Source organism: Pseudochaenichthys georgianus, chromosome 20 (assembly GCF_902827115.2).
Source record: "Pseudochaenichthys georgianus chromosome 20, fPseGeo1.2, whole genome shotgun sequence".
NCBI lineage: Eukaryota > Metazoa > Chordata > Actinopteri > Perciformes > Channichthyidae > Pseudochaenichthys > Pseudochaenichthys georgianus.
The window spans coordinates 22,190,448-22,214,372 of NC_047522.1; the positions used below are offsets into that span (position 1 = coordinate 22,190,448).

The following is a 23,925-nucleotide window of genomic DNA, read 5'->3' on the forward strand; positions in this document are numbered from 1 at the left end:
ACATCGTTATGACATCTGATCAGCTCATTTTCAGACAGGTTTTTATATAAATCAGGACAAAAAAGAGAGAGAATCTTTTTTCCTGAAACTTTCAGAGTCTCTTTCCACAGAGGGGACACATGTTGATGTAGAAGAGACATGGAGAAGAGGGGACACATGTTGATGTAGAAGAGACATGGAGAAGAGGGGACACGTGTTGATGTAGAAGAGACATGGAGAAGAGGGGACACATGTTGATGTAGAAGAGACATGGAGAAGAGGGGACACGTGTTGATGTAGAAGAGACATGGAGAAGAGGGGACACGTGTTGATGTAGAAGAGACATGGAGAAGAGGGGACACATGTTGATGAAGAAGAGACATGGAGAAGAGGGGACACATGTTGATGTAGAAGAGACATGAAGAAGAGGGGACACATGTTGATGAAGAAGAGACATGGAGAAGAGGGGACACATGTTGATGTAGAAGAGACATGAAGAAGAGGGGACACATGTTGATGTAGAAGAGACATGAAGAAGAGGGGACACATGTTGATGTAGAAGAGACATGGAGAAGAGGGGACACATGTTGATGTAGAAGAGACATGAAGAAGAGGGGACACATGTTGATGTAGAAGAGACATGAAGAAGAGGGGACACATGTTGATGAAGAAGAGACATGGAGAAGAGGGGACACATGTTGATGTAGAAGAGACATGAAGAAGAGGGGACACATGTTGATGTAGAAGAGACATGAAGAAGAGGGGACACATGTTGATGTAGAAGAGACATGGAGAAGAGGGGACACATGTTGATGTAGAAGAGACATGAAGAAGAGGGGACACATGTTGATGTAGAAGAGACATGAAGAAGAGGGGACACATGTTGATGTAGAGGAGACATGAAGAAGAGGGGACACATGTTGATGTAGAAGAGACATGAAGAAGAGGGGACACATGTTGATGTAGAGGACACATGAAGAAGAGGGGACACATGTTGTTGGTTCCCCGAGGAATAGACACGCATGAAACCGTAAACATAAGTATATATACATTTTTTACAAAACAAGATCCATAGTTTAAGCTTTATACATAACGTAAATGTTGTTGTTACAAACTGCATTGTTATCCGTCAATCTGACCCAGTTCCTGTTATCTGAGGGATTTAAATCAGACGCACGCCTGTGTGGGCGTTCTGACGAACAGCGGGGGGCCATCGAGTAAAAACGTTGCTGTCAAAATCAAACGCCGAGGCTACTGATGGTGGGTGGCGCCCTTTGTTCCTCACATTTATCGTGAAGAAAATCACTTGAAAAGAAGCGGCTTCAATAAAGGCTTTGTTCCCCCGCGATGTGTCGTATCTAATATAGTTTCATGTTGTATTCCTGTAGAAACCTTTCACCTGTGCGCGTGATCAGCCCTCCCGCTGTGCACCGACTCGCTGTCAAGATGGTCGAGCAACTAATTGGAATTTTCCCGATAATTACAAGCAATTATAACGAACAGATCTTTTCAGAAAAGGTCATGGAAATTAAAAAGAAAAATATATTGATTTTATGTAATTTATGTAACGAACCCATAGGATGATAGAAAACGGAAAAAAAATAATGTCCAGAATGAAATGCTCTTGATTCTAATGAGGCAATTTACAGAACTAACATCTTCCACACGTGCTTGCATGATCTTCAGGTTGAAGAGCTTTGTATAAAACATGTCTTTTGACTTTAAATCTAATTGCGTGACACACACCTTCTTTTGAATAAATGTACACTTTTAGCCTCGCCACTGATGCAGAGGATCATCGGCTTGTTCGGTCGATTGACGTCTTTCTATTATTGATGCAATGAACATCTGAGCCTCTGATATGTGGCTGCTCTCTGCCTTTCATACGCAGTTCATTTCCACAAAGCGGTCTTTATTACTCTGAATGACTGGTGATCTAAAGGACCATGCGCACAGCTGTGCAGTACTCACACTTTAATTGAATTAAACCACATTCAATTCCAATTAAAGAACAGAGCAGCAAACACAATGGCGTCTCAACCTCCGTCTGTTAATGTCCTGATTCCATCACCAAGCGTCTACGAATCACTTTTATTATTGATTTCAGGTACGAGGTAAACATAAATTAACACTGGCTCATTGGCAGCCTGATGATCACATCACAGCGAACACCCATAAATAGACGCACACACACACACACATATATATGCACACCAGGTGCGTCGTGATCATAAGTGGTCTCGGTGGAGACGACGTGATGCACAAAGTGTCAGGGGAGCAGGTGTTTATAGCTCTGAGTATTAAGAGAGCCGGAGATGCAGAATGACCCTCTTTGCTTTCCTTCTGCAGCCTTAATAATAATACATGTCTCCTCAAAATCCTTATTGTTTGTTTTATTTTTTGACTCTTCTTCTTTCCTCTTCCTTCTCCGTATACGTTGTGATTTCCATCCTCTGTTACTCCTTATTTCCGTCTCTTAATCTCACAACATGCTGTTTGCTAACTGCTTTATCCGCAGTGTGGGATGTGTCTTTTCCAACAGCAATATTCAGACATACACATGGATAATAAGGACGGTGTAATACTGTGTGTAGAAATAGCCTGGAAAGCCGGTTAATCATTTATTTTATTTACAACACACACAGTAGACGTCCAGCTCAGATCTTCCCGACATACACTTTACAATCCTAGCTCGATGTGTTACGATCACAAAGCCCCTGCGTCAGCCAGGTCACCAATTCACGAGTCCAAGTCACTCTCGAGTCCCCACTTTTCGAGTCGGAGTCCAAGCCCGAGTCACCCAAGGAGTGTCCGAGTCAAGTCCGAGTCAGAGTCATCATTACCTGTGTTCGAGGCTGAGTCCAAGTCCCTCGAGTCCCCACTTCGAGTCCGAGTCGGAGTCCAAGTCACGCAAGGAGTGTCCGAGTCAAGTCTGAGTCATCATTACCTGTGTTCGAGTCCAAGTCCGAGTCACCCAAGAAGAGTCAAGTCCGAGTCCCCACTTTTCGAGTCCGAGTCGGAGTCGAGTCCAAGTCCGAGTCACCCAAGGAGTGTCCGAGTCAGAGTCATCATTACCTGTGTTCAAGTCTGAGTCCAAGTCACTCTCGAGTCCCCACTTTTCGAGTCGGAGTCGAGTCCAAGTCACGCAAGGAGTGTTCGAGTCCAAGTCAAGTCCGAGTCACAAGTCTTCATGTATTAGTGGATATATTTGTTGAAATGTAGCTATCGCTCCTCGACATTGCTTTTATCCTTTCATGTTATACTAATCTGTCTATTGACGAATAAATTAACATATTGTCCTCTTGACTGCCTTTTTATTATTTATTTTACTATACTTACTTGTTTGGCTGTCCTTATTTGTCTACCCTCCCTCATACTGTAAAGCGTCTTTTGAGTTGTGAAAAGCGCTATATAAATAAAATGCATTATTATTATTATATACTAAATAGTTACATTGGGTTTTTAGCACCTGGCTGATAAGCACAAGCTCTTAAGGGCGATCAATAAACAGATACCATCAGTTGGAGAGTCTGACCATCATTCAGCCGGACGCTAATTATTATAGTGAACGTTTAAATTCTACCAATAAAGATTAAGGCCCAGAAAGCACATGGCTACTGAGCATGCAAAATGAAGACATTCTGCATGTTCAGTAGCCATGTGCTTTCGTGTTATCGGCTGAATCTTTATTTATTGATTCGATCACGTTACTCGGATGATAGTGTTCAAGACAGCCTATATGTCTGAACTCGATCCTTAGAGTATGTGTTACGGAGCCTTCTCTTCAATCTTTGTTCCACATAACGAGCATTTTGCTCTTTCCCAATGTGGAAGCAGAATGTGTGAAAGCATACGGCACGATGCGGGGTGTGTCTCTGGACATCTCTAGACTGGAATAGCGGGCCCAGTACGTGAACTCGCCTCGCAGGTGCACACGCCAGGATAGAGGACATCAGACCTCCAGAGAAAACTTGCTCGAGTCCAAGTCGGAGCGTCAATGTACAAGTCGAGTCCGAGTCATCGTGGGGGGAAAATTCACGAGTCCGAGTCCAAGTCATCGTGCGCGAGAATTCACGAGTCCAAGTCCGAGTCGCGTCGATCAGTGCGCGAGTCCAAGTCGAGTCACGAGTCCCGAAAATCGGCACTCGAGTCCGACTCGAGTCAGAGTCCAGGACTCGAGTACTCCATCTCTGGCATCAGCTCTAAATCACAGGGGGGTTTCGCCAATACACCGACAATCCCTTTGAAAAAACACCTTTCCAATGAGCATTACATCTTCAAATCTCTTTTTTTGTATTCTAATGAATCCACATTGAGCACAATGCTTCCACACCAAAAAATATGACAATCTTCAAGAATGATGGTGTCTTTTAGGGACAAATACAATCCTTCCAGCACAATCCAAGCGAATGCCCTTGAAACTTGATGTGTGCATGCACTGTAGAGTAACTGATGGTGAAGTAAGAGGTGAGAGAGGGAGGTGAGTAACTTCAGTTAATCCACACACTTTGGACAAAGTGGCCCGCAGCTCTGCGATCTTATCAGTCTTGAAGCTTCATCTTTCTAGGTCCAAAGAGCTTTCGAATATGTGGATCGGATAGTCCCTTTTTCAAAGAGCAGCACAGATACTGTATGAGAGAAGAAAGTCCAACACCTTGTGCTATCGAAAAGACTGTATGTTTTTTTAAGAGTGATACTGTTCCATTGAAGTCCAAGTACTGTTGAGGAAAAAGTAAAAATTCTCTTTATTGCATTGCGTCTTTGTTTTTTTCTTGCTGCTCGAGTAAGGCAGGTTAATAATATCTGCATCGTGGCCATCTGTTTTCACCATTTCAATAAGTGCAGCACACTGGGTAATATCCATTTTTTAATATCCTGTCGCTCAGCAGCTGAGGATCTTGATGAAAGCCCGTCTGAACTCGATGTTGAAGGTGGTGTAGATAATAGGGTTGAGGGCACTATTGACGTAACCCAGCCAGGTGAAAGCGCTGTAAAGCCCAGGAGGCACGTAGCATGTCCTGCAGTGGGTGTTCACTATGTGAGTCACAAAGAAGGGCAGCCAGCAGATGAGAAACACCCCTGGAGAGGCATGGAGAAAGGACGAAACACAAAAAGCACAAACAAAGTTGTAAGAATATGTGTCTGCTACAACATGCTAAAGACGTTAGCATGCTCAGCTAACTAGCTTACTACCAACAGCCCCTTTCAAATCTCCAAGTGATATCATAAAGTATAATAATGTAAAGGTCCAGTGTGTTCAATTTAGTAGAAAACAGTGGCCTTAAGCCAAGGCAATAACGCTAAAGCCTTCTCTTTAGCCAGAGTTTGGTTTGTCCGTTCTAAGCTAATGTAAATAAATGGCTAACTCCGCGAAGAGGAATACAGATAGGCTATGAAGGGCTCTTTCTAAGCTGACAAAAACAAAATTATTCTTAGTTTCAGTTGATAATACACAAATGAAAACATATTTGTTAATATCATATTCCATTTCTGCCAATAAATCCCCCTTAACCCCACACACTGGACTTTTAGGGAAGTTTGAACGTGAGGTACTCGTTAGCATGCTGGGCTGATTAGCCTATGACCAACAGTACAAACCAAATGCACTTCTAAAGTAATCTAATGGTGTATAACAATTAATATAGATAATAGCTAACTATATGCATGATCATTTGGGGTGACAGTTGATTTTAGAAAACAGTCAAAGGTAGAAAAAAAGCAAAAAAATCAGGTTTAGTTAACAAACTCATGGCAGAATTTGAGATGAAATAACAATCAATTAACAGCCGCGGGCAGCAGCAGCAGTTGGCCTGAATTTGTTTACTTTTATGCAAAATCAAAGACCGACTACTTCGAAAAGTAACTATAAATGTTGAGTGTTTAATCAGCGTCTCATTCAAAACTGCCTGTGAGTTGTGTTAGAAAGCTCTACAGGCATAGCAATTAAAACACTTTCGTTTCCCTAGTAATCCATACTTTGGGACTTCATACCACTCTCACTTATTTCCCCAGGCAGCCATAGGAAGTTTTTTATATATAAACAACTATAAATGCTGCAGCATAGTAGAAAACTCATTCATTTCCAGCACTATAATTGGGGTCACAGCTTCATGGCAATATCAGTGGTCCGTTGGCTGAAGAGCATGTGGGAGTGGGCGAGACTGAGATGACTTCTGTGTATGCGCCACAGTTTTCACCAACACCTGTGTAACGTAATGAGACACCTCTGATTTCATTCATGTCAGAGAGATCCATACCGGGCCAGAGCTAACCTGTCCGGCCTTATAGAAAGCTGGCTGATAGTTGGAGCGTGTGGAAGCTGCGTCAGGAGCTGTGTGTGTTTGGACTCACGCTGGGAACCCAAAGCCAACCGGACATTTTGGACAATTCAACTTGATTTATTGGGGCTCTGCAAAATATGCAGCAAATGCACACCGCGTGAGAAAATGTGCTGTTGCCATCACCTCCGGGAAGTAGACGGTACAAGCAGAAAAGACAATCAAAATGTTGCAGGGTAAGCAAGTCTACATTAAATTGCCTCTGCAGTTGCTTTATTATTGTAATACTAGGCATTGATAGCCTGCTAATGCTCAGGCTTCAGCTGTGTATTGTAGCCTGTTTGCACTCATGATGTTACTTTGTGTGAACTGCACAATACCGTGTTAGGCTTAAGCGTACATTGAGAAATCGTGAAGCTGTGTAAGTCCATTTTATTACTTTTTATTCATACTATAATAATAGAAATGTCAATTAGACGGTATTCTGGAAGAAAAATAAAGAAAAATGTATGTATTTAGATCAATTTGGCCCGGACAAACATCACTAATGGCGCGTTTCCACTGCAGCGGGTAGCTCGCCCTAAGCGTGCCGAGCCGTGCGGGGCCCGTTTTTGGTTGCGCTTCCACTTGGCCTAGTTTTGGCCCGGGGCTACTTTTTCACCTTTTTTCTGGCCCGACTAAATCGTGGTTCTCGGGCCAGGAACAACCAGGCTGAGTCGGGCTGAGCATGCTAAACTAGAGAGAGAAATGCTGGCAAGGGGGCTACAACTACAACAAGATGAACATATTTGACCGTGATTCAATTGTAATACACGTTTCAAAATGATGCCGAAGTAACAACATACTGATACCGGTTAGTAAAAACCATGAACTAATGCTTTGACGAGTCTGCAGACAAACGGCAGGCGAAAACCCTTTTAAAATGCGTGCTTTCTAAATGTAGCTTGGCTAAGCTAACGCAGTATATGCTCCGACCGTCCACACTCACAACAACGGCCTACAGACATAAATAAACCAGCGACTGTATTCTCCATGACTCAGGCAGTCTGTGGTTTGTACTTGTTTAACTTCTGTCTAGTTTCTGAACAGATATGAGGAGCTGTGAGCTCTGAGTGCTAACAGCTAACGGCTGTGTTGTTTTTTGGGGCGCTCATTGAAGATGACGTCACGGCTCCGCCTACACTGCGTTACTATGGTAACCCAGTTCCTAAACTGTAATGGAAGCGCAGCATTAAAGTGAGCCGGGCCTAATAAGGCCTAACCAAACCGAGCGAAGCTGAGCGAGGCTGAGCGAGGCCTGCAGTGGAAACGCGCCATAAGTGTCATGACCTTTACTCTTTCATCCCCACTTAAGACAATCTCACTTACCCAGCACGATGGCCAGCATCTGAGTGGCCTTTTTCTCACGTGCGTGCATGCTCCTGAATCTCGAACTGTTGATTTGTGATTGAGCCGTCCACCGTACAGTCGTGTGCGTTCGTCCGTTTGACAGATCCTTCACCTCGCAGTTCCCCCTGACGGCAGGCTGGTTGTTCTCGTCGTCCTCCTCCTCTCTCTCTGGCTCCATCTCGGTGCGACCGCAGGAGGCGTGAGTGAGGCTGTTCTGCATGTCCACCGGAGGCAGACCGGAGTCCACGGGGTTCGTCTTTGGACGCTTGCGCCACCAACACTCTGACAACAGGTTGGGCTTGGAGGGGCTTGAAGGCTCTACGCCCTGCTGTGGGACACAACACATGACAAAGATAAGCTGTACAGTCAGAAAACATATTCTTCTTTTTTTACACTTTATTGTTACATTTAGTTGACAACACAGCCCTATTAGTTTTGTAATTATCAACTGCATTGATAAATACATGTGTAACTTACTGACTTGTTTCAAGGTTGTACTGCCTTGACCGTATTGTTCTTGTATTTGTATGATAATGTGTTTTGTAAGTGTACTGTTCAATGCTTGGATTTCGCTGTACTCTATGTAGTGACAATAAAAGGAATCTAATCTAATCAATATATCCTCAGTGAATAGTCTCAAAATGGGATCACAACAAATCGTGTCGATATCAGTCAAGTCTTTCTAGTACATCCAGAACATTCTTCATGATTATGTAATAACCCTTTTCATGTGTAAGACCCATTTGCACCAGTATTTGTCGAAGTATATATGCAAAGCACCAAATGGCAAACCAAGTTAGCAGCAATATTCTGGTATTTTCAGGTTAATATTTGTATTTTTTTCCTCACTCTGACATGTTTACATGCTTTAATGTTCAAAAAGGTCTTTATTCTTCTCAAACTGCCTGTGTTTGCCAACGAGCCAATGTGAAAAACTATGTCAGTGTTCTCAGATCGCCCAACAAAACAAACAATACTTCTTTACTTGCTTACACTTTTCGGTCACACACAAATGCTGGTCTACAGGTGCTAGTCACCTGGATCGAAGCAATATACACAAGAATGCCAAACACAAAGCTACTACAATACACTGCTACTCAGTGTAACTAACACAGAGCCCTACTAAACACACTGCTAGGCAGTCTAACGAATCACACAGTATTGCGGTAGTAAAGCGAGAGGCTTGAGGCGTCTGTCCCATAATACAGAGCCTCCAGAATGATGTCCGTGCCCGGCCTTTGTACTCCTCCCCCGGATGACGTGGCAGAAGCGGGCGGGGATTGGATGACGTCCGTCCAATCACCGCGGATGCTGCGAGGTCGGGACGGCCAATAACAGCTGATGGACTGCACACCTCATTCACATATACACACAAGACAGAGTTAACAGCACAAGGTGTAACAGCGGCTGTAACAATGTCCAATACATCTTAGAAGTGTTGCGGTGTTCAGACATGAATCTCATAGCAATAGAGACTTCTTCGTGAACCTCAATGCCTAGTTTTTAAGTGACAGATGCAGTTAACGTTAAGGAAACATCAGTGTGACGGTATCTGTAAATACAATATCCTTCTTTTAGCCTTCTTCCAGCAATTTACTTTTAAAAACTCAGCAAATTCAGTAACAGCTCCAATGATCCCTTTTCCCCTCGGAGCGATAATAAAAGTCATTCAATAGGCAAGGCAAGTTTATTTATATAGCACTTTTAAACGCAAGGCAATTCAAAGTGCTTTACAAAAAATGAAAGACATTAAGCATTAAAAAAGAAAAGCTAATAAAATAAACATTAAAAGGAAAAATACATGGATAAAAGTTACAGTGCAGTCTAAGATGTGAATAGTTCAATTAAAAGCAGCGACAAAAAGAAAAGTATTCAGCCTGGATTTAAAAGTAGTCAGAGTTGCAACGGACCTGCAGGTTTCTGGGAGTTTGTTCCAGATGTTTGGAGCATAATAACTGAACGCTGCTTCTCCATGTTTAGTTCTGACTCTGGGGACAGAAAGCTGACCCGTCCCTGAAGACCTGAGAGATCTGGATGGTTCATAGTTTAGCAGGAGGTCAGTAATGTATTTTGGGCCTAAACCATTCAGTGCTTTATAAACCAGCAGCAGTATTTTGAAATCTATTCTTTGACACACAGGAAGCCAGTGTAAAGACTTCAGAACTGGAGTGATGTGATCCACTTTCTTAGTGTCAGTGAGGACTCGAGCAGCGGCGTTCTGAATCAGCTGCAGCTTTCTAATAGATTTTTTAGTGAGACCTGTGAAGACACCATTGCAGTAGTCGAGTCTACTGAAGATAAAGGCATGGACAAGTTTTTCCAAATCCTGCTGTGACATTAGTCTTTTAATCCTAGATATGTTCTTTAGGTGATAGTAGGCTGATTTAGTAACTGTTTTAATGTGACTGTTGAAACTCAGGTCAGACTCCATGACTACACCTAGATTCCTGGCTTTATCTGTTGGTTTGAACATTGCAGGCTGAAGCTCAGCGCTAACTTTTATACGTTCTGCCTTGGCTCCAAAAACCATTACCTCAGTTTTATCTTTGTTTAATTGGAGAAAGTTCTGACACATCCAGTCATTGATTTGTTCAATGCACTTACTCAGTGTTTGAATTGGAGCATAGTCTCCTGGTGAAATTGTTACGTACATTTGTGTGTCATCCGCATAGCTATCGTAACTTATTTTGTTGTTCTTCATTATCGGAGCCAGTGGTAGCATGTAGACGTTAAAGAGAAGAGGCCCCAAGATGGAGCCTTGAGGAACCCCACATGTCATATTTGTCAACTCAGATGTGTATTTACCTATAGAAACAAAGTTGTTTCTGTCCTTTAAGTAGGATTCAAACCAATTTAGAGCTGTTTCCGAAAGTCCCACCCAGTTTTCCAGTCGGTCTAGTAATATGCTGTGGTCAACTGTGTCAAACGCAGCACTGAGATCTAATAATACTAACACTGAAGTTCTGCCACTGTCTTTGTTTAAGTGGATGTCATTAAAGACCTTTACAAGAGCAGTCTCAGTGCTGTGGTTTGGCGAAAGCCTGACTGGAACACATCGAAACAGTTATTTAAATGCAAGAAATTACTCAACTGTTGAAAAACAACTTTTTCAATGATTTTACCTAGAAATGGCAGGTTTGATATGGGCCTGTAATTGTTCATTACTGAAGCATCAAGATTATTCTTTTTTAAGAGCGGTTTAATCACTGCAGTTTTCAGGGCCTGTGGAAAAATACCTGAGTGAAGAGATTTGTTTACTATATGAAGTAGATCTGAGGCCATGCAAGGCAAAACATCTTTGAAAAATCCTGTTGGAATAATATCAAGACAGCAGGAGGAGGACTTCAGAAGTTGAATAATGTCCTCTAGGTTTTTATCATTAATCTGATGGAATTGTGTCATGATGTCTGAATTGATGTTAACTGGACACAGAGACAACACATTTGCTGTTCCTGATGCAGAGGCACTGACTGCTTGTCTGATTTTCTGAATTTTGTCAGTGAAAAAGGCAAAATCATTGCACGCCCTGGTGGATAGAAATTCAGAGGCTCCTGACACTGGGGGGTTAGTTAGTCTGTCGACGGTTGCAAACAAGGCACGTGCGTTGTTTTTGGTAATGATGTCAGAGAAGAACGACTGTCGTGCGTTTTTCAATTCCAAATTATAAAGGCCAAGTCTCTCTTTATAGATTTCAAAGTGAAACTGGAGATTTGTTTTTCGCCACCTGCGTTCAGCTTTTCGACATTCTCTTTTTTCTGTTTTAACGGTCATGGCCTTTCTCCATGGAGATATTTTCTTCCCAGACACTTCTTTTACCTTAATTGGAGCAATGGCATCTATAACATTTTTAATTTTTGAATTAAAATGATCTACTAGCTCATTTACTGAGATGTTAGCAGGGGCAAGTGTGGAAGAAAAACTCAGAGTAAACATTTCCCTAGTATTTTCAGTTAAATATCGCTTTGTGGTTACCTCTTTTTGAACACTTGTGTGAACAGAAATAGAGCTCTCAAAGAAAACACAGGAATGGTCAGACAGTGCAACATCAGTCACCACGACCTCAGAGATATTCAGACCCTTTGAGATGATTAAGTCCAGAGTGTTCCCCTTATTGTGCGTGGGCTCCGTCACATGCTGAGTCAGTCCATAGCTATCAAGAACACAAAACAGTTCTTTAGCCCCTCTGTCCTGGGGGTTGTCAACATGGATGTTAAAATCACCAACAATGACTAGACGGTCAAAGTCAAAACACACTATAGACAGCAGTTCAGTAAGGTCATCAAAACAGCTTGCACAGTATTTGGGTGGTCTATAGATATTTAGGAACAGAGCTCGAGAGGAGCATTTCAGCTGAAGGGCCACATATTCAAAAGAATCAAAGTTTCCATACGATGTCTTCCTGCATTGAAGGGAATCATTGAACAGAATAGCAACTCCACCTCCTTTCTTATGCATTCTTTCCTGACTCATAAAACTAAAGTTGGGAGGGGTTGATTCGATAAGAACAGCTGCACTATTATTTTGTTCAATCCAAGTTTCTGTTAAAAACATAAAATCGAGTGCTCAGTGATAAAATCATTGATTAAAAATGTTTTTCCTGCCAGAGACCTGACATTTAATAAAGCTAGTTTAAGTTTGTTAAACACACTATCAGTCATGTTTTTTGTAACAAGCTGTGGCTGACATGGAATCACTGCTAAATTAGATAAACTCACACAAACGTTTGAGTGCTTCCTGTTTCTAAGATGATTTACCGCTCTTAATCTATTTCCTATCAACACAGATATCGGCAAAGCTACTGGCAGGCAGGGCCCGGGCATGTCCTGGAAAGAGTTGAGAGTGCCAAACGCCCTTGAGCCTGGACCCAGCACATATGAGTGAGAGTTTGTTGTGTTTTGTACACACACATCCGTATCAGGCTTCGGAGACTGCAGCTTTCTTGAAGGGAGGGGAGGTGGTGGACGTATTATGTAATGTGAACTTTCAGTAAAGCCACAGTAACATTTTCAATCTTCTCTGACTTCACACATTACAGATTCCCTCTGCCTTTGAGCAGTCTGTTGATAATGCAGGTGCCACACACACACACACACACACACACACACACACACACACACACACACACACACACACACACACACACACACACACACACCACACACACACACACACACACACACACACACACACACACACACACACACACACACACACACACACACACACACACACACACACACACACACACAGGAGACTTATCCTAACCTTAACCATAACCATAAGTCTTCACCCTAAGATTAATGATTATCCTCATGGGGACCTCCACTTTGTCGAGTCCCCACATGTGACTGTGTAAACAGATGTAGGTCCCCACAAGTATAGTAATGCTATGCACACACACACCCCCCCCCCCCACTTTGGATAAGTATTCACCTTATCCACATTGTAAATTGTTGCCTTCTTTAGAGTTATTAGTCATTCAAGATTAATTATTAAGTTTTTGTTCACAGCATTAGACCTGTCCTCTAATCTCTACTAGAGTAAGATAAGTATGCATGTGTGTGTGTGTGACACACACACACACACACACACACACACACACACACACACACACACACACACACACACACACACACACACACACACACACACACACACACACACACACACAACACACACACACACACACACACACACACACACACACACACACACACACACACACACACACACACACACACACACACCTCCCAGCTTCACAATGTTCAGCTCCCTCTCAGAGCCCTGGGCTGCAGCCTCGTAGCGGAGCAGAAAACCCAAGTTTGCACGAACATACAAGCTGGCAGACGAAAGCTAAAAACAGAACCTCTGTGCATGCAACCAAGTCACAAAACGCCAACACAGTCAATATGAGAGTTAGTCAGGCTGCGCTGCATTCAGCAAAACTATAGCAGTGAAAGAAATTCACGATTCTCACGGTCGCTTTGGATCTCGAGTTTGAAATAGCACCTACCACTTTGATCCTTATAGGGGACAGGTCCTGCTTTGCCTTGGGAGTCTCCTCTTGTAGACAGGTCTCCTAAAGGATGAGAAGGTGATATATTTATTTCTAAGGAAATGCTTAAACCCTCCTTATCTCATCCCAACACCCCTACCCAGCACTTCACAGGTATAGAAAGTCATTATGCTTTTCCATAGAGGGAGTTACACCCACAAGGCTTATTTTATACAGAAGTCATGATGTAACTTTAAATCATGCTACAAGATGCTTTAAAACTTTAACATTCAGAGAGAATCAATTACAACTTCTCATTAAATGTCTGAACATAAAGGTAGTGTATGTAAGTTTGAGAAACCGGCTCGAGTGCGCTAGAATTTGAAAATACACGACCGGAGGAAATCTGCCACTTCCTCACAGAGCCCATCCTCCAAGCAAAAATCAAAGGAGGAATAATTAAAGGGGCCCCATTGTGCCGATATGGTTTCATATTTGTATCTTCTGCTTTGACAGTGTGTGGGAGAGAAACTCCCTCTGAGGGAACAGAGATTTTAGCCTCTGCAGACCATTTACATGCACTAAAAACTATATTAAGGAAAGGGAAAAGCCCAAAGATAGTATAAGCACAATAAGCCTCTTTATAGCCATATTAATAACATTGACTTATTTATCAGTAAGCTTTCCGTATTAATTAAACTCCATAGACTTGGATGGATTAACTAAACAGACATTCGTTTTTAATCGTGCAGCAGCGCTAACTTTTATGTGCCGATCAATTAATTTCCCTCCCTCTAATTAAAACATATTTAGATCGAAATGAAACCCAGCCTACGTATGTCAGAGGCTGGCGACAAATCTTGTGGCGACTCCGTGTCCCACGACATGAATTACAATGCACGTCTTATACGTTTTCAATCCCTTTCACTTCTGAGCGGGAAGCAGCACGACTCCATTAGAGCTCCCTGCAGAAATAAAGATAAGTCTCTTTTGAAATCAGCCTCCTTCTACCTATCAATATCCTTCAGCTGACTGAGTCACAGTCCTGTTATGATATTTCAAAACACGTTTCCATTGTAACCCCCTCAGCCTGATCTCCTCCGGGGCTTAGATCTCACAATGAGTGTCTGCACTCATTGTGAGATCCCAAACTGGGGCTCAACGACAACCGATCATCTGTAAAACGCTGTTAAATAGTAGACTTCACTGGGAGGTACGGTACGTCCACACAGCAGCTTTTCAAAAATCTTGAAAATCTTGGAGCTGGGCGTGTCTGACAGCTTGGGGATTTTTTGCGAGCAATGCGACCAACAACCAATCACATGAATCTCCCGCCCCCGACATACAAAGCAAAAAACCCCGGGGATTTTATGCGAGCAATAGATATATATATATATATATAAACTCCCCAAACAGGCGAAAAGCTACCAGTTTCCCCCACTGTCTCTGCCACCTCCCTCCACGCCTGGTTCCTCCGGTTTGTATCCCGTTAATAGTTCTGGTCGTAAAGAACCGGGTGATTTGCTACCGTAATTTCTCGTTTGGAATATGAGGAAATGAACTGCGGTCTGGCTCTCCCTGCTTACACGCGGTTTGATTGGCTAGCGCTTCTACTGTCAGATTTGCATAAACGTGTTTGATTGGCTGACGGTTCCAGCTCAGCTTCAAAAGTTGAACATTGCTCAACTTTTGAATCCTGGAAATCTTCGCTTCGCTCCCCCACAATGCAGTTCGGCGAAAAGCGAGGCAAAGTGACGTCATCCCCATTCAAAGTCAATGGGCAGAGAAGCGTTGGAAGATTCGTCTAAAGCTGCTGTGTGGACAATGGAGTGGACACATCTTGCGGGACCACATTGCACAGGAAGCTCCCATTGCTGGTGCTGTCATCCAATTGAATAATAGTGGCTTTTCATCTTGAAGAAAAAAAGGGTATACAGATGCACAGAACAGGAACTGGTACCCTTGGCCTTTTAATAGATAAAGCCATCATTTTCATTATCTTTGAAACGTAACAGCCTTGGGGGTGAATAATACAGCAACGTACAGGAAGGTTAAAGCCATCATGAATGATAGATGTAACTGGGACAAACACCAGAGTGATGGACGTGATCAAAGACATGACAGGTGGAGGAGAAGGAGTGAGGAGGAGGAAGAGAGGTACACGCCATGTGAAGAAGCACTTTAATGAGAAGACATGACGCTTTGTATGGACTGGAATATAATTGGCTCTCAAAATAAACACTAAGAAGAGAAGCAGAGATATCCTTTTCCTTTATATGTAGTTCACTATCTATCCATCACTGTGTGTATTCATTACTTTAAGAACGAGGCAGCACGGAGCACTTTCCTATCTAATTCAAGTGTCCGTTTATAAGCGACTTGACAGCCTTTTTAATGAAGAACACTTCTCGTGTTTTCAGTGACAGCCTGACAGCTTCTTATGAACCACGATACTGTTTTTCTGTCCAGTTCATAATGAGAAAAAAAGCTTCATCTCGTGCAATTTTACTGAGTATTCGGAACAAAAGTGTTTTCTTTTAGGCTAGTTATGAAGCTCTGTAAAAGGTTTTCCCTGTGGCGAACTGTCAGGGCCTTCAAGGTATTCAGAGAGTAGGAACACTCAGATAAAACTATTACAAAATCGATTTAATTATATAAATAAAATGTATATAAAGTGAATAAATGAGAATCGTGTTGATCTGTAATATTACAGCGTTACGTTGAGTTGTTTGTCCTTCTCGGACCATGCTACGCATTTCAGTGGTTTGTGTTAGAAAAGAAAGCAACCAATCAGATCTCGTTCTGGGTCGAATATCCTTCAACTGTGACATCCTTGATCGAAGGCCCTGGCCGTCGCACTGAATGAGAGCGTACGTTCGGACTGACAGTTTGATCAACCAATCAGATATTGATTTGTAGCCAGTGGGCGTGTTCTTCCAGAGTTCCCCTCGGTTCCAGGGTGTTCTAGAAGCCCGCTAGTTAGCTGGCTCGAGACAGAGGATCTAGATGAATGTGACGAAGCAATTCATGCCGTTTTATTGTTTTTAACGTTGAAAGGACAAGTGCAACAGGTGGAGAAGAAGTTGTTGTGGAATTGTTGCGAGTACCCTTTCAAGACGACAATTCAGTGAAAAGACGGACATTATAACGCCGCCGGGGGGGGGGGGGGGGGGGGGGGGGGGGGGTGTGTGTCTACAGAAGTCCAGTTGTGATAGACACGGTTCGTCACTGGTCTGCCATATCTGCCATGATGAGAATGAATAACGTGAATGGGTGTGAGTTAGGGAGAGGTGCATGGGTCAGGGAGAGGGATCAGACCTAAAGGGTTTCATTCGAGAACAGAACTCAGCTCTATATAATGAATCAGGGACCACTTCCTAATAAGCACCCTTTACACAGCGTCTAGAAAGCCTTGCTGACAATGGTTGATAATAAAGCTGCATGTTTCTGCATCGTCTTTTTGAATCTCAACAGCGCAAATTACACATTTCTGTGCGAGGGACGTTGATTGCTCGAGTTGGCCAGGATTGCCCGTTCATTTGAGGATTCATTTTAAAACTCTTTTATTTACTTTTAAAGCCCTGAATGGCCCCGCCGTACCTCTCCGAGCTGTCACACAGCTACACGCCCACTCGCACTCTCAGGTCAGCTGATCAGTTGCTCCCGAGGGTGCCAAAAACAAAGTGTAAGCGCAGAGGGGACCGGGCTTTCTCTGCTGCCGCCCCTAACCTGTGGAACGACCTGCCCTCGCTCATCAGACAGGCTCCCACACCGACTGCTTTTAAATCCCGTCTGAAAACCCACCTCTTCTCCTTGGCATTCATTTATTATATGCCTGTTATTTATTTTTTAATTATTACGTTTATTCTGGTTTGTTTTGTGTTTGTATCTTGTATTTATATTATGTTGTGTGAGCTTATCTCTCTGTCCAGCACTTTGGTCTGAAGGTGTTTAAAGTGCTATATAAATAAAGTTGGATTGGATTTGTATTCCCTTATTGTTTGCGCATGTATTGGTACACAACAAAAGAAAATGAAGTACTATCTAGCAGCGGTTCATAAAACACAAATCTTTGTTAACGTTTGTCCTTGGCCTCCTCCGTCTCCTCCTCCGTGGCCTCCTCCGCCTCCTCCTCTGCGTGGCTCCCTTCTCTCCCCCACGCCTCATGTCACGGAGTCATAAATAAACCGCAGCGCCGTATCTCAGCAGAGGTAATGCGTCCTCACCACAGACGGTGCAGTGGAGCCCGGCTGCACTTTGCGGCTGGCCTGACGGAAGATGATCCTCTTCCTCCTCATCCGGAGGAACACGTAGATGCGGATGTAGACGAGCAGAGTGACGATGAACGGCAGGTAGAAGGACACCACCGAGGAGTAGATCACAAAGTCAGGGTTGGAGATGGAGCACACCAGCGGGTCATCTGAGTAAAGACAAAGGATTACAGGTCACCCATTATGCAAAACCCACTTCTTCATGTCTCTTCTACATCAACATGTGTCCCCTCTTCTCCATGTCTCTTCTACATCAACATGTGTCCCCTCTTCTTCATGTCTCTTCTACATCAACATGTGTCCCCTCTTCTCCATGTCTCTTCTACATCAACATGTGTCCCCTCTTCTTCATGTCTCTTCTACATCAACATGTGTCCCCTCTTCTCCATGTCTCTTCTACATCAACATGTGTCCCCTCTTCTTCATGTCTCTTCTACATCAACATGTGTCCCCTCTTCTCCATGTCTCTTCTACATCAACATGTGTCCCCTCATCTCCATGTCTCTTCTACATCAACATGTGTCCCCTCTTCTTCATCTCCATGTCTCTTCTACATCAACATGTGTCCCCTCTTCTCCATGTCTCTTCTACATCAACATGTGTCCCCTCATCTCCATGTCTCTTCTACATCACCATGTGTCCCCTCTTCTCCATGTCTCTTCTACATCACCATGTGTCCCCTCTTCTTCATGTCTCTTCTACATCAACCATGTGTCCCCTCTTCTTCAATGTCTCTTCTACATCAACCATGTGTTCCCCTCTTCTTCATGTCTCTTCTACATCAACATGTGTCCCCTCTTCTTCCATGTCTCTTCTACATCAACATGTGTCCCCTCTTCTTCATGTCCTCTTCTACCATCAACATGTGTCCCCTCTTCTTCCATGTCTCTTCTACATCAACATGTGTCCCCTCTTCTTTCATGTCTCTTCTACATCAACATGTGTCCCCTCCTTCTCCATGTCTCTTCTACATCACCATGTGTCCCCTCTTCTTCCATGTCTCTTCTACATCACCATGTGTCCCCTCTTCTTCATGTCTCTTCTACATCAACATGTGTCCCCTCTTCTCCATGTCTCTTCTACATCAACATGTGTCCCCTCTTCTTCATGTCTCTTCTACATCACCATGTGTCCCCTCTTCTCCATGTCTCTTCTACATCAACATGTGTCCCCTCTTCTTCATGTCTCTTCTACATCAACATGTGTCCCCTCTTCTCATGTCTCTTCTACATCAACATGTGTCCCCTCTTCTTCATGTCTCTTCTACATCAACATGTGTCCCCTCTTCTTCATGTCTCTCTCCATGTCTCTTCTACATCAACATGTGTCCCCTCTCTTCATGTCTCTTCTACATCAACATGTGTCCCCTCTTCTCCATGTCTCTTCTACATCAACATGTGTCCCCTCTTCTCCATGTCTCTTCTACATCACCATGTGTCCCCTCTTCTCCATGTCTCTTCTACATCAACATGTGTCCCCTCTTCTTCATGTCTCTTCTACATCAACACGTGTCCCCTCTTCTTCATGTCTCTTCTACATCAACATGTGTCCCCCTCTTCTCCATGTCTCTTCTACATCAACCATGTGTCCCCTCTTCTTCATGTCTCTTCTACATCAAACATGTGTCCCCTCTTCTTCCATGTCTCTTCTACATCAACATGTGTCCCCTCTTCTTCATGTCTCTTCTACCATCAACATGTGTCCCCTCTTCTTCCATGTCTCTTCTACATCAACATGTGTCCCCTCTTCTCCATGTCTCTTCTACATCACCATGTGTCCCTCTTCTCCATGTCTCTTCTACATCACCATGTGTCCCTCTTCTTCATGTCTCTTCTACATAACACTGTGTCCCCTCTTCTCATGTCTCTTCTACATCAAACATGTGTCCCCTCTTCTTCATGTCTATTCTACATCAACATGTGTCCCCTCTTCTTCATGTCTCTTCTACATCAACATGTGTCCCCTCTTCCTCATGTCTCTTCTACATCAACATGTGTCCCCTCTTCTCATGTATCTTCTACATCAACATGTGTCCCCCTCTTCTTCATGTCTCTTCTACATCAACATGTGTCCCCTCTTCTCCATGTCTCTTCTACATCAACATGTGTCCCATCTTCCTCATGTCTCTTCTACATCAACATGTGTCCCCTCTTTTTCATGTCCCTTCTACATCAACATGTGTCCCCTCTTTTCATGTCTCTTCTACATCAACATCTGTCCCCTCTTTTTCATGTCTCTTCTACATCAACATGTGTCCCCTCTTCTCCATGTCTCTTCTACATCAACATGTGTCCCCTCTTCTTCATGTCTCTTCTACATCAACATGTGTCCCCTCTTCTCCATGTCTCTTCTACATCACCATGTGTCCCCTCTTCTCCATGTCTCTTCTACATCACCATGTGTCCCCTCTTCTCCATGTCTCTTCTACATCAACATGTGTCCCCTCTTCTTCATGTCTCTTCTACATCAACATGTGTCCCCTCTTCTTCATGTCTCTTCTACATCAACATGTGTCCCCTCTTCTTCATGTCTCTTCTACATCAACATGTGTCCCCTCTTCTTCATGTCTTTCTACATCAACATGTGTCCCCTCTTCTTCATGTCTCTTCTACATCAACATGTGTCCCCTCTTCTCCATGTCTCTTCTACATCAACATGTGTCCCCTCTTCTTCATGTCTCCTCTACATCAACATGTGTCCCCTCTTCTCCATGTCTCTTCTACATCAACATGTGTCCCCTCTTCTCCATGTCTCTTCTACATCAACATGTGTCCCCTCTTCTCCATGTCTCTTCTACATCAACATGTGTCCCCTCTTCTCCATGTCTCTTCTACATCAACATGTGTCCCCTCTTCTCCATGTCTCTTCTACATCAACATGTGTCCCCTCTTCTCCATGTCTCTTCTACATCAACATGTGTCCCCTCTTCTCCATGTCTCTTCTACATCAACATGTGTCCCCTCTTCTTCCATGTCTCTTCTACATCAACATGTGTCCCCTCTTCTCCATGTCTCTTCTACATCACCATGTGTCCCCTCTTCTCATGTCTCTTCTACATCACCATGTGTCCCCTCTTCTTCATGTCTCTTCTACATCAACATGTGTCCCCTCTTCTTCATGTCTCTTCTACATCAACATGTGTCCCCTCTTCTTCATGTCTCTTCTACATCAACATGTGTCCCCTCTTTTTCATGTCCCTTCTAGATCAACATGTGTCCCCTCTTCTTCATGTCTCTTCTACATCAACATGTGTCCCCTCTTCCTCATGTCTCTTCTACATCAACATGTGTCCCCTCTTCTTCATGTATTTTCTACATCAACATGTGTCCCCTCTTCTTCATGTCTCTTCTACATCAACATGTGTCCCCTCTTCTCCATGTCTCTTCTACAGCAACATGTGTCCCCTCTTCCTCATGTCTCTTCTACATCAACATGTGTCCCCTCTTTTTCATGTCCCTTCTACATCAACATGTGTCCCCTCTTTTTCATGTCTCTTCTACATCAACATGTGTCCCCTCTTCTCCATGTCTCTTCTACATCAACATGTGTCCCCTCTTCTTCATGTCTCTTCTACATCAACATGTGTCCCCTCTTCTCCATGTCTCTTCTACATCACCATGTGTCCCCTCTTCTCCATGTCTCTTCTACATCACCATGTGTCCCCTCTTCTCCATGTCTCTTCTACATCAACATGTGTCCCCTCTTCTTCATGTCTCTTCTACATCAACATGTGTCCCCTCTTCTTCATGTCTCTTCTACATCAACATGTGTCCCCTCTTCTTCATGTCTCTTCTACATCAACATGTGTCCCCTCTTCTTCATGTATTTTCTACATCAACATGTGTCCCCTCTTCTTCATGTCTCTTCTACATCAACATGTGTCCCCTCTTCTCCATGTCTCTTCTACATCAACATGTGTCCCCTCTTCTTCATGTCTCCTCTACATCAACATGTGTCCCCTCTTCTCCATGTCTCTTCTACATCAACATGTGTCCCCTCTTCTCCATGTCTCTTCTACATCAACATGTGTCCCCTCTTCTCCATGTCTCTTCTACATCAACATGTGTCCCCTCTTCTCCATGTCTCTTCTACATCAACATGTGTCCCCTCTTCTCCATGTCTCTTCTACATCAACATGTGTCCCCTCTTCTCCATGTCTCTTCTACATCAACATGTGTCCCCTCTTCTCCATGTCTCTTCTACATCAACATGTGTCCCCTCTTCTCCATGTCTCTTCTACATCAACATGTGTCCCCTCTTCTCCATGTCTCTTCTACATCAACATGTGTCCCCTCTTCCTCATGTCTCTTCTACATCAACATGTGTCCCCTCTTTTTCATGTCCCTTCTACATCAACATGTGTCCCCTCTTTTTCATGTCTCTTCTACATCAACATGTGTCCCCTCTTTTTCATGTCTCTTCTACATCAACATGTGTCCCCTCTTTTTCATGTCCCTTCTACATCAACATGTGTCCCCTCTTTTTCATGTCCCTTCTAGATCAACATGTGTCCCCTCTTCCTCATGTCTCTTCTACATCAACATGTGTCCCCTCTTCTTCATGTCTCTTCTACATCAACATGTGTCCCCTCTTCTCCATGTCTCTTCTACATCAACATGTGTCCCCTCTGTGGAAAGAGACTCTGAAAGTTTCAGGAACAAAGATTTTCTCTCTTTTTGATCCATTTCTATAAAAACCTGTCTGAAAATGAGCTGATCAGATTTTGGCCACTTTGTGATGTCATAACGATGTCTTGTCTTGTGTAGCCATTAGCCAATCAGCAACCAAGGTAACCCCCCCCCCCCCCACATCACCTGAATCTCCTCTAGAGCACCATTGAGTTCTTTGTAACCAAGTCTCTCTCAGAGGGGCGTGGGGAGGGGCTCCTTGTTTTCATCTAAAGTAACAGACAGAGAATCAGCACTTTGGAAACAGGGCTGAAACAGAGGGGATTATGGGTAATGCTGCAATAATCTGTTTGGTGTTTCAGCCAATCAGAGACAGGTTCTGGATATATCTGAGACCTGTGATATATTGATGAAACACAGTATAATAGGGGACCTTTAATAAAACAGCCTTTAAACCTCAGGATAGTAAAAGAGACAGAAGGCGTAGTTTATAGGTAACCTCTAGAGATTACAAAATATGGAGTTTAGGGCCTTTGTCATTATTGCGGAGAACAGCACTTTTATGAATACACTCACAAAGGGCCGCACTTAAGTATTGTAATAATTAAAAGGGCCCTATTATGATTTTTCCCCTCTCCTGTAGTGTCTTTTATGTTTGTGTGCATGTAAATGGCCTGCAAAGGCTAAAATCCCTCTCATCTGTTATTATTGTATTTCCCTTGGTTATAAATCACAATCTTGCCCCGTAAGAAATGAGGACTTGTCTCGTATCCTGCGTATCACACGGCAGTGAGGGGGGTATGATTTTATGATTATCTACCATTTATTCAGATTAAGAGCCCGTTTGATTTGACATAATAATAAGGTGGAGCCATATTTCAATCAAAAGCCCGAGCTGAATATCTCTGTGCAGGCCAGAGGCATGCACACACTGAAGTGATTGGCCTCTCCACGGATGTTCCTGTGGATCAATAACCCCTCAATACAAAGAAAGATGGGACACACACGATCTATTTCCAGTCACGACCCAACCCACGTTCGGTTTCTATGTTATGTTGTACTGTAATTGCATATTTTAGCTGCCGTGTTTCAATCCAGTTCTTATGAGGGTTAATGAAGGACCCACCGTTCACTCGTTGCCGATTCAGGTTGGTTCCATGCCGACAAGAAAACTCTGCAATCACTAGCCATTGTCTAGCATTGATTGTGAGCAACCGAATGCCTGCATCGCAGAGAGCAGCTTTACATTGTGAATGTGCAGCCATGCAATGGTGCTGCTGGCAATGTGAATTCAAATAGCTGCTTTTCTCTGTCTTGTTTAACAGTTTTGTTTCATTCTTCCTCACACAAACACAAGACCTTATTCCATCTGTATTGTTCACAAA

The 23,925-nt window shown here is 43.3% G+C and overlaps 1 protein-coding gene across 1 annotated transcript in view; it reads right to left on the minus strand.

Annotated features, from left to right (window-relative positions):
* Positions 1-2,596: 2,596 nt before the first annotated feature.
* The window catches only part of drd3 (dopamine receptor D3), a 41,445-nt gene continuing 20,116 nt past the window's right edge, over positions 2,597-23,925 (minus strand). Inside the window, exons 5-8 of the mRNA XM_034108337.2 lie at positions 17,868-18,061; positions 13,660-13,725; positions 7,626-7,974; positions 2,597-5,058 (exon numbers count right to left, since the gene is read on the minus strand). Of these exons, the coding sequence (XP_033964228.1) occupies positions 4,862-5,058; positions 7,626-7,974; positions 13,660-13,725; positions 17,868-18,061 (806 nt within the window). The 3' untranslated portion in view covers positions 2,597-4,861. The remainder of the gene's footprint in view (positions 5,059-7,625; positions 7,975-13,659; positions 13,726-17,867; positions 18,062-23,925) is intronic.